This window comes from Periophthalmus magnuspinnatus, chromosome 4 (assembly GCF_009829125.3).
Source record: "Periophthalmus magnuspinnatus isolate fPerMag1 chromosome 4, fPerMag1.2.pri, whole genome shotgun sequence".
Classification (NCBI taxonomy): Eukaryota; Metazoa; Chordata; class Actinopteri; order Gobiiformes; family Gobiidae; genus Periophthalmus; species Periophthalmus magnuspinnatus.
In genome coordinates this window covers 9,556,496-9,567,164 of record NC_047129.1, presented here as the reverse complement: position 1 = coordinate 9,567,164, position 10,669 = coordinate 9,556,496, and the positions used below count along the sequence as shown (strand labels likewise).

The 10,669-nt window shown below is 38.9% G+C and overlaps 2 protein-coding genes across 3 annotated transcripts; both read right to left on the bottom strand.

Annotated features, from left to right (window-relative positions):
• Positions 1-224: 224 nt before the first annotated feature.
• On the bottom strand, positions 225-3,852 carry hmg20b (high mobility group 20B). Of its 2 annotated transcripts, XM_033965609.2 has the most exons (9): positions 3,812-3,852; positions 3,443-3,553; positions 2,542-2,742; positions 2,312-2,432; positions 2,128-2,180; positions 1,978-2,044; positions 1,377-1,592; positions 1,169-1,301; positions 225-1,057 (listed from the first exon to the last, which is right to left on the bottom strand). In XM_033965609.2, exons 2-9 carry the CDS (start codon positions 3,518-3,520, stop codon positions 1,045-1,047), a joined length of 882 nt encoding a protein of 293 aa, XP_033821500.1. In that variant the 5' UTR covers positions 3,521-3,553; positions 3,812-3,852; the 3' UTR covers positions 225-1,044. The 2 variants fall into 2 exon arrangements, with proteins under 2 accessions (XP_033821500.1, XP_033821499.1); XM_033965608.2 differs by lacking the exon at positions 3,812-3,852 and having other exon boundaries at positions 3,443-3,628.
• A 634-nt stretch (positions 3,853-4,486) lies between these two features.
• On the bottom strand, positions 4,487-9,491 carry LOC117370309 (elongation factor 2-like). The gene is made up of 13 exons (XM_033965703.2): positions 9,337-9,491; positions 8,170-8,384; positions 7,909-8,090; positions 7,617-7,828; positions 7,349-7,527; positions 6,948-7,044; positions 6,486-6,738; positions 6,222-6,417; positions 5,782-6,148; positions 5,352-5,705; positions 5,100-5,282; positions 4,898-5,030; positions 4,487-4,827 (listed from the first exon to the last, which is right to left on the bottom strand). Exons 1-13 carry the CDS (start codon positions 9,337-9,339, stop codon positions 4,634-4,636), a joined length of 2,568 nt encoding a protein of 855 aa, XP_033821594.1. The 5' UTR covers positions 9,340-9,491; the 3' UTR covers positions 4,487-4,633.
• Positions 9,492-10,669: the final 1,178 nt, after the last annotated feature.

Sequence of the window (10,669 nt, the reverse complement as noted above, 5' to 3'; positions counted from 1 at the left end):
CACAGCAATATACTTCTAGCAAAGATGCTTAAAATCAAGCCCCATGGATAACGTCAGGCATGTGTGGACCCACAGCGTCCTCTACTGGTGTATACAGGTATAAATAATGTTAAACACTCAGTTTTCTTTTACATTACAAACATATTCAGGAAATAACATTTCAGATTAAGCTTTGTGCTAAATAATGGTGTAATAATAAATAAAAGTAAACAACACATTATTTTCTAAAATCTTTTTAATAAACAATGCAATACAAAATTAAACCCTGCTCACATTATTACTGCAGTTTCACATTATTACTTCCAGCATTCTCACAAAACCATAAACTGTAAATCAGCCATAATTTATACAGACATTTTCAAGGCAAATACGATCTCAATGGAATTACTGTATTAAAAAAATGGTGCATGGATTTATACAACTACTTCAAAATTAAAAATGTATACCAAAGGCTGTCTCCTGTCAAATGTCAACCTAATCAGGTTGCTCTTCTGCATTCAGAAAACTGAAGTAGATTATAATTTGCACCAGTTTACCAAAACTAGACAGTAGATGTTATAGCAATTTCATTAACTGTCTAATATCCAGTACAAGAGCCTGGCAAGATGTGATAAAAGAGGAAACAATAATTGTATCCTAGTTGCAGTTAGGAACTGATACCAATATATAGTAGTCTGGACCAAAATGAAGTAATCTGTTTTATACATATTATAAAAATGTAAATATTTAGAAGGTTATGTTGCTAATGCCTAAATTATCTTAGCATAACCCTAACAGAAATACTTAACTAGGTTTCCATCATATTTTAGTACATGGTAAAAAATAAGTATACTATAATAAGTTGCTATCTTATCTGTCTAAACACAAACTGACAGTACAGCATATCATCAACTTTTTTCATTCCAAAATAACAAAGGGCTATAAACAGGCCGTTTCCTCTGGTATGTTCATAGTAGGTAATGTGACAGTCAGCTTGTCCACGTCAACTTTATGGCACAGAATTTGTAACAAAGCAAATTATTTTGATCCTTGAAAGACTCCTTTTTATAATTTCTCACTGTCAGGAAATTCAAGATTGCATTAAGATTAGATTGGAGAATTTTACAGTACAAATACATTTTGGCAGTTGTTTTGTGTCGTATTATACTCAGATTATCTGATTATTTACCTGTCAAAATGTGATAAAACCTCACAAAGTTGTCGTAGCAAGGCACGGTGTCTATCTGGGTTTCCCTCCAGGACTCCACTGAGACGACTCAAATATGAATCCAAGTTACCAAGAGATGCAGTTTCACCTGAACCTGTTATACAAAAGACATAAGATTGGAGATCACATCAATCATATCCCTTTGTAATAATAAGAAGGTGGCTCCCACCTGGTAAGGGGACTGTTGATAGACTGTTGACCAGTGTTTGTTTAATGGCCTGCAGGTGTTTCTGTAGAGCTTGAGTTCTTTGCTCATCCTGGCCCAGCTCTGCCTCCAGCCGCTCCTTGGCATTGTACATGTCCTTAATGTGTCTCTGCAGCACTGCATTCTGCTCTTCAAACTCTATATTTGCCTTTCGGAGACGGCGCAGTTCAGCCTCTCGAGCTGAAGTTATTATTTAAGAAACAAAAAGAATGAATGAAATTATAATATAAACAATTTCAAGCAGAAATATTTCACCTCATAGCAAAATAAAATACAAAAAAATAAAATATAATTCACTTTGGAAACAACTAACAGCCATATCACCATGAGATAGATAATTACATAGTTAGGCTAATTATTATCTATGTTCAGCAAAATGGCATAAAATATGCAAAATATGTCATTCTCCATGGAGATAAAGATGATAGACCAGTAAACATTTTATTGTCTAGAAATATACCATTCCAGGCAATAACATTTTCATGAGACGCATATAATGGGTAATGGACCCTCCACCCGAAAACTTGCATAGTGAACCCTTTGCCTTCAGGTTCAGTCATATTACCTTTATTCTGATCAAGAAACTCCTCGGTGAAAATAGGAACATCAAATCTGCTGGGGAGTTCAGGGGCCTATAAGAAATTGAAATCTTTCTTTATAAATCAACCTCATTAAAAGTACAATGTAAAAATAGCAAACTTGATATTTTAAGCACCTTTGATAAAGAGAGTCCAGAATTGACAGTTACAGAGGCTGATGGGGCGTCTTCTTCTCCCATTTAGCACCCACCCAAAAAAAAGAAAAAAAAAAGACTTTGTTAGTTCAAGCACAAGTATAGGCTTTGAACAAAACTTAGATATTGTCAAATCCTCATATATGAATAATAAGTACAAGTCTACCTTTTTTTACTCTCTTGTCTTGTATTTTGGCATTTGTGAGATGGAAGGCCTCTGTCTGCTGATACTCTTTCAGCTCCTGAGCATACTGCATTTTCTCACGTTCAGCTTCATCTAGGTAGCGCTGCCAAATACAAGAAAAGTATTAATGTTCTATCCTTTTTTCAGCATTACAATATAGTATTATTAGTATTATATAGTATTTTAATCCATAACTTAATTACCAGATTTACCTGTTTATCATGGGGGGGTAATCTTGTCCACTCAGCTCCAAGTCTCTTGGTAATTTCTGGGAATGGTAAATCAGGGTACTGGGCCCGCATAAGTTCTCGCCGTTCATTTAAGAATCTTACATATCCAGTGACAGGAGCTTTAGGGCCATTTGGTAGTACCTTCTTTCTTTTTTTCCCCTTTGGCCAGCCTCTTTTCTTTGGCTATGAAATAAAAGTATTAACAGTTTAAAAATAGGCCTTGATTGGTCTACAAATTGAGCTATAATGTATCTAGGTTTGTGGACAATTTTGTGATTAACAACAATCTATGACAAGGGTTAAAGGTCCTATACTATGCAAAATGAACTTTTGTGAGCTTTTAGCTATGTTAGAGCATTGTTATCCCTTAAAAAAAAACGTACCTAGAGTTGTGTTTTGTTTCTTTCACATAAATTTGAGTAATCCTGCATTATTACTGTCTACATTTCCAAAGCTCATAATGCTCTGTTCCACCTTGTGATGTCATGAAACAATAGTTTTCAAGTTAACAGCTCCTTTTACCTTTTGTTCAGAACAACTGAAATTATCCAAACGATACTAGTGAAGGTTTATGGAGTTTAAAAACACAGTGGAGCACTTCCTGTATTAACACATTACATCACAAGGTCGAACAGAGTGTTTTCTTTCTGAGAGAAGAACTCAGCCTAAATATGCAGTTTTTGTGTGTTAAACATGTGTGAATGAAAGAAAACACAGGTCTGTTTTGATGAGGAGACAATATTATAACATAGATCAGAAAACACCGTAACGTGGGCCTTTTAAAAGAAATTCTAAGATTGTTGATGTTTCTGACATCAAACTACAGGTAATGCTTATTAAAATCCGCAGACTACCTCTCAAAGAAACACAGGCCTGAGCTTACCTCTTCTGCCGGCTGATCGGGTGAGTGTGAGGACTTGTGCTGCTGCGCATCACCATGTTCCTGTTTAATTCCTCCCATAATGATATGCCCGTGCCAATGCGTAATGGTTCTCTGTTACAACACAGTGCAGACACCAACCGTGTTATCGAAACTACAAAGTCATAGTATTTACCTTTTTGACAATCTTTTCACGCTAAATGTATCGTTAGCAGCGCTTCCGTGCGCTTCCTACGTACAGAGAATCAACCGAAATCATTCCACAACAAAATCACAAATCATCAACCGTTTGTCGACGGGAAAACATCTACACCACGAACACCAAATATGATCTTTAATTTTACATCTTAAGCAACAGTGAATAAAACTCACCCAAGGCTTTGATCAAACAGGAAGAGTTTTGTCTGTGGACGCTCTGATTGGCTGAAAAGGAGCGTTTCTGATTGGTTGAAAATCAAGGCCTCAGTGAAAGGGCTCGTGCTCTGCTCAAGGAGCGAAAGGTATCCGACCCTCTGGGATGTAATTTACATTTTAAATCCTTCCATGGGCTGTTGTAGTTAACATCTTTTCACGTAAGTTGACGTTACTGATGCATTGCAGAGATTGTTAAACCACAAGGCTATGGTAGTGCCACAAATACGATGCAGTGCATTCCACTAGCTCCGACTTCGTACTGAAAAAGTCGAACCATAGCCCTCCTAAACCTTCCACACAAATCTCTAAAGCAAGCAAAAGACTGAGTACCACCAGATCTAAACCTTAATAGTACAATTTTAGGTCACACGTACAACACTAATGTGATCCTAACAATACCTATAGAAGTACTGCTAATGCACTCGATAAAAACACTACAATTTAGTCCACACTTATTAGAAACTTGTGTCCCATACACTAAGCAACATACGTACCAAAGGCCTAATCATTTACTTTTACTGGACAATAAGCTCCTCGATATAAACAGCTTATATTCCATTCAGACATTTGCGTAAAGCTTTAGATTAGTACACCTCCCCCCAGAAAACAAAAACAAGGAACATTTAAGACATGTAGTTTTGATGTTTTTATTATTTATGAGGTTTACAATTTTTATTAAGTTTTATCCCTGTCAATTGTTTTGGCAAACATTTCACTTTTCTGTGCAGTCCCACAATTTTAAGTAAAATCTAGAGGCGTGGAATGAGTTAAGCCAGGTTTCTAGAGTTTGTCCAAGTAGTTGTCCAAGGGAGGGATGCCCTCCTTGATCCCCTTGCGCTTTCGTGTTTCAGTGACAACCTGCCCAGGCTTGGATGCGGTGTCAAAGGGATTTCCATCAAGGATCTTCCAGTGGTCAAATACACACTGAGGGAAGGCCTGTCCACCGGTATTTGAACGCAGATCAGCTGTGAAACCTGGGGAAGAGTAAAAGTGCTGGTAAATTTAGCTGTAAATGGAGACCTTTAAATTAATTTTAAGCCTTACCGAATGATTCATTGACAGGAAGGTATGCCTTGACTACATGCATTGGTGTTCCAGTAATATTGCCCTCCTCAAACACAATCCCTCTTCTCCTTGTCAAGACACTGTAGCTTCCTCCAATTGCATCACTGGGACACTAACATTGAGAATTTTTGTTAGTATAAACAAACAGTTACGAGTTAGCACAAATTTTAAATGATCATACCGAGATCTCAACCAGATAGACTGGCTCCATAATTCTGGGGTTAGCCGTAAGTTGACAGGCATAAAGTACTCTGCGGGCAGTTGGGATGATCTGTCCACCACCTCGATGGATTGCATCTGTATGCAGGGTCACGTCGTGGATATCAAAACGAATGCCGCGCATGTTCTCCTCACAAAGCACACCCTAAAAGATTGAAATTATTTTAGTACCTTTTGATCAGTGCAACAAAATGTACTAGACAAATTTGTTTACCTCTTTGGATGCCCACTGGAATCCAGCCACAACACTGTCCTTTATCTCATTAAGGTACTGAACTCCCTTGGTAACATCCACCAAAATGTTTGGTCCAGTTCCATCAGGGCCAAAACACCAAATCTTACGGGCCTCACCGACATCCCACTCATATTTGTCAGCAAGGTAACGAGCACGGATCTTTAGCTCCTGTCGAGAAGAAACTTCACCCTTGTCAATGTCTTCAGGAAGGCCTTCCTCAAGAGGACGTGCCTTCATGAACAAACGGTTGTGCTTGTTTGGAGATTTGGACAGACATGTTTGAGTGGATTCTGATTGGACCGTCTCTCTGTAGGACACCACAGGGTTCGATTTCTGGAAAGATAAATGGCAACTTAATATACACTTAAAAATAAAAATAACACAGTATTTAAGTGCTCAAGTTCTTTACTTTAAGTGGAATGCCAGCATGATCCTCTTCCAAATCCTTTAAACAAATCTCCAAATGCAGCTCTCCTGCCCCAGCAACAATGTGCTCTCCAGATTCTTCAATGATGCACTGCACCATAGGATCGGACTTGGACAGGCGCTTCAACCCTTCAACCAGCTTGGGCAGGTCAGAAGGATTTTTAGCCTCAACTGCAACTCTCACAACAGGGCTGACACTGAACTTCATCACTTTCAAGTTGTGTGCATGCTCAAAGGTTGAGATTGTTCCTGTTTTCACAAGGAACTGGTCCACTCCAACCAGACCGACAATGTTCCCACATGGTACATCTTCAATGGGCTCAGTGTAACGTCCCATCATCAAAATGGTCCTGAAAGTAACATTAGGAGTTTTAATATAGCTAGTCAAAAATTGTAAATGGATGCAAATTCAACTGTACCAACCTTTGAATTGGCTTAAGATAGAGATCCTCCTTCTTTCCAGGGACATAATTTGGTCCCATGATGCGAACTTTCTGGCCAGTTGACACAATTCCAGAGAACACACGCCCAAAGGCAAAAAAGCGACCCTTGTCAGAAGTTGGAACCATCTTTGAGATGTACATCATCAATGGAGCCTTGGGGTCACAGTTTTTAATACCTGAGGGAAAACAACTTGTAAAATGAGAAGGACTTTAAATATACCCTGCACAATTTTTTAATCCTTACCCATGGCTGCCTCATCATCATTGGGTCCTTCATAGAGAAGCTCACAACGGTACTTCTGTGCAGTGACAGGAGACGGCAGGTGGATGGTTATCATCTGAAGCAAAGCCTCACCAGCAGGCAGCCAACGGCGCATAACAGCCTTCAGCAGAGGTTTGCCCTCCTTGTCCTTGTCCTCAGAATCCAACTTTATGTTCAGTTTATCAATCATTTTGGCAATTTCCTCCTTCTTGAAATTCATGATGGCATCAAACATCTAGAATGAATTTACACAATGTTACCAACAATGTATAGATCATGGCAACAAAGCCAATAATTTTCATGCCATTATCAGACAAAGATGTATCACCACTATTTAAATCAGGTCAAAGTGAAGAATATTTTGTTCATCAACTGCAGGCAATTTATTCTAGAGACTGATCACTCATTAGCACATGTGTATATTGCTCAACAAGAAAAACTCACCTTGTAGATGGGATCCAGAACAAAAAAGACAAAGGAGCGCACAAATTTGCCATCAGGATTAGTCTTGCTAAACTTGCCAGTAGATGGATCGCACCACCTGTAAAGTAGTATTATTATAGTATTAATCCAACTACACAAGACAGCTGAGAATGTGAGGTCATATTGTACTGCTGAAATGATCATTTAACAGAAAGTTATATATTTGCATTCACTGTAAACAAGCAACACTTTCAAGAAGCCAAGTGAATATGCATGCCTCATTCAGTGCAAGGCCAAAGTCAGGATAAGCAGAATACCATCTACAAAGCAAGCTTACTTACAGATGGTAAACTGCTTATGACAGGTGATTACACTTTATCATGGGAACTTTGATTTTTTTTAAAGACCAAAGGAAAGCTCACCTGTCACCCCACATCTTTTTCATCAGGTCCTCTACTTTTTTGGCCTTCTCTTCTGATGTTGGTTCAGCCTCACCTGGCTTAACAAATTTCTTTGCATATGTCTCAGCAAACTGCTTTAGAGTAAATGCCCAGCCATGGAGCCCAGAGCCAAAGCCAACAGTACCCTTAATAGGGTCAATCTAAGACAAGACACAATTGTCAGTATCAGACAGACTCAAAGCCGACACCACAAACATGCGTAATACACAAGGCAAGTATGCAAGCTTACCTCAATGTCTCCCATTGGTCCCCCTTGTAGCTCCCCGTATGTGGCAATGATAACGTTTACATTTTCAATGATACGCTGGAATGTTTGGAAAAGGTCCTCTGCCTCAAGCTGCAGCTCCAACAAGGCACGGTCCATTTTGTTCATCATGAGGACAGGCTTAATGCGTTCAGCAATGGCCTGACGGAGCACCGTCTCAGTTTGCACACAGACACCTGGCATTAAAAAAAAAAAAGTTATAACTTGCACAACATGACTATTTGCTTCAATGAACAGGAAACTATGAAGTGGTTACCTGACACACAGTCTACAACCACTAGGGCCCCATCAGTTACACGCAGGGCAGCAGTCACTTCCGAAGAAAAGTCCACGTGTCCAGGGGAATCAATCAAGTTGATCAAGAAACCTGAGCCATCCTTGCCCTGTTTGATGAAGGCCAAATCATCATTGGACAACTCGTAGTACATGGAGATTGCACTAAAGAGATAAAACCCACAAATAAATAAAAGACAGCAAAAAAGAATTAACATTTTAATACTGCAAAAAGTTTACACACGTTGACTTGATTGTAATGCACCGCTCTTGCTCATCTTTACGTGTGTCAGTAAAGCGAGTTTCTCCAGCACGAGCTGAGGCGATAATACCAGCCTTAGACACAAGCGAGTCAGTCAATGTAGATTTTCCATGATCAACGTGCGCAATCACAGACATATTACGGATGTTGGCCTTCTTGTCCATGATGGCACGGATCTGGTCTATGGTGAAGTTCACCTGTGGAAAAAGAAAGTCTCAAATGAAAACAATCCAATGTCAAGTAATCACAATATTGCCATTTAGAACCATGATCAGTATCAGCTTTATTATGTGCAACTACAGCAATTATGGAGTTCATCTTCCGGTTTAGAAGTGGATTTCTGCCGCCTTCATAGGTGTATCATAAGGCTAAGTAGTGTGACGACATGATCCCTATTGCGGCATCATTAATGGCAGGGCAACAAGGAAGCTGAGGTCTTGTTCAGGCTCAACTTGGATTGATACCAATTAAACACCAGATTTGAACGAGTTTTAATTAAATCCTAGAGCATTCGCAGAAGTCTTCATGATAACCGGCTTCAAAATGTTATGGAATACAAAAGGGATCAAGTCACCATAGGACCAGGCCACGTGTACAGTGGTATAAAGCTAGCGGCTAACATGTTAGATAACGCCGCTACTAGGCCGCAAGAAATGCCGGTACATACAACAACAGCAAAAATGCATACATACATTCATTTAATACAACGTCTGTGGAGCTACAGACAAGATAATAGAGGACACCTTGTTATATGTGCGGTTAAAAAAGAAAAAACATCACATTTGGAGATGACATTTGATTTTTCGTTGACTGGTTGAGAAGCTAAAGCCGCCTGCGCCCTAAACGGCCAACACCCGCAAGAAGAATCACTGATGCAACAGCTGTAACACAGTGCAGTGTATAGCACTTTAGACGCAACTTTAAAACTACAACAAACAGCTAGAGCCTCAACAAGAAAACGCTTTAAAAAGGCAAGACTAAAACACCCAAAGGACAAAATGGTTGCCATTTAGCTAATGTGATCACCACTGGATATTAGCCTGCCTCGCACTTCCCATATAAAACTCTCATCAGTACCCTGTATTTGCTACATGGTAGTAATTAGAATCTCGGTAGTATATGACATTATATAATACAAAATGGGCTTACCATTTTTGCGGATGGTTATGGATTCGCTTGGTAAAAAACAGAGCAAGTTTTACACTGCCCACCTCACAGCGGCGAAGGCAGGGAAGAGACAGTTGACGTCAGACAACAAGACTTTATACCGCGTGCGCAAGAAACGTCCCACGTCACGCTGCCGTCGAGCGCCAAGACGAGAAATGACCCGGCAGGCCGGCAGATGGCGTTGCAAATCAATAATTGGTCACGGAAAACTAACCGCTCGTCGCCCGATTTAACAAAATTCTTCTCAACCAGAGACACTGTTAATCGAAGACATTTGAGAGAAGATGTCTTCCACATTTCGGAGACATGCATAAAAAGCTGTGATTGAGTCGTCCAAAAAAACAAAAAAAAAAAAAACGACGGTTCTTTGCTGTGTTTCTGGTCCAACACCGCATTTAAACGGAAGTAGGAGGCAGTGGATTACAAGTTTTATAAATAGGCCTGTTTTATTTTGTTTTTGTAAAACATGCTGTTGAAAGCACTTAAAGTTTATTTGTGGATGCAGATGATGTCTGTGCTCTTCTCTTACACTGCTATGGGGTAGGCCTATTTATTAAGACATAACATATTTAGTTCACCATATTGCATTTTATTGTTTTGAAAATGTTTTAACCATCAACAACACACATAAAACTCGCAACCAACAACATATTAACATGTTTAATGAGTTTAAATTTAGGTCTGATGCTTTGAGTCCCCCCTCCGCTTGACACTCCCCTCCAGAGCTCTATCACAACACAATCAGCATGCATTCACTAATTAAACTACTGCACATTGCATCGGGTTTATGAAGTTATAGTGTATTGTTTTGTATCCTGTTTTATATATATGGAAAGTTACTGTGCAGGGGCATGGTTTTGTAGGGTTTTAGGCTAAGCATTGGACAGAATCATACTGTTAACCATAAGGAGGATTTGCTAGATCGCTCTATAACTCAAGCATGCATGAGTGACATCTAAGGCATGTTTTTGTTGAAGGAACAAGTTTATAACAAGGTAGAAAAAACTTTAACTGGATTTTGCAATAGTTTGGTTTGGACATATACATTTTGGATCAGTTTTGTCTAATTTTATTTTTGTATAAATGAAATAAATGTTGTTATTAGTCTCTGCACTGGTAACAGTTGATATCTAATATCAGCAGATACTTAAAGCTAATATGGAAATCATCTATAAAGAGTTTACATTGTGTTGAAATAATTTGTCATGCACTAGACACTCTAGCTTTTCCTTCAGTTTTGCCAACCAAAGTGTTTTAAATTAACTAGTTCTGTTCTTCATAAAAAAAATAAAAATAAAAAAAAAAGTTCTGTTCT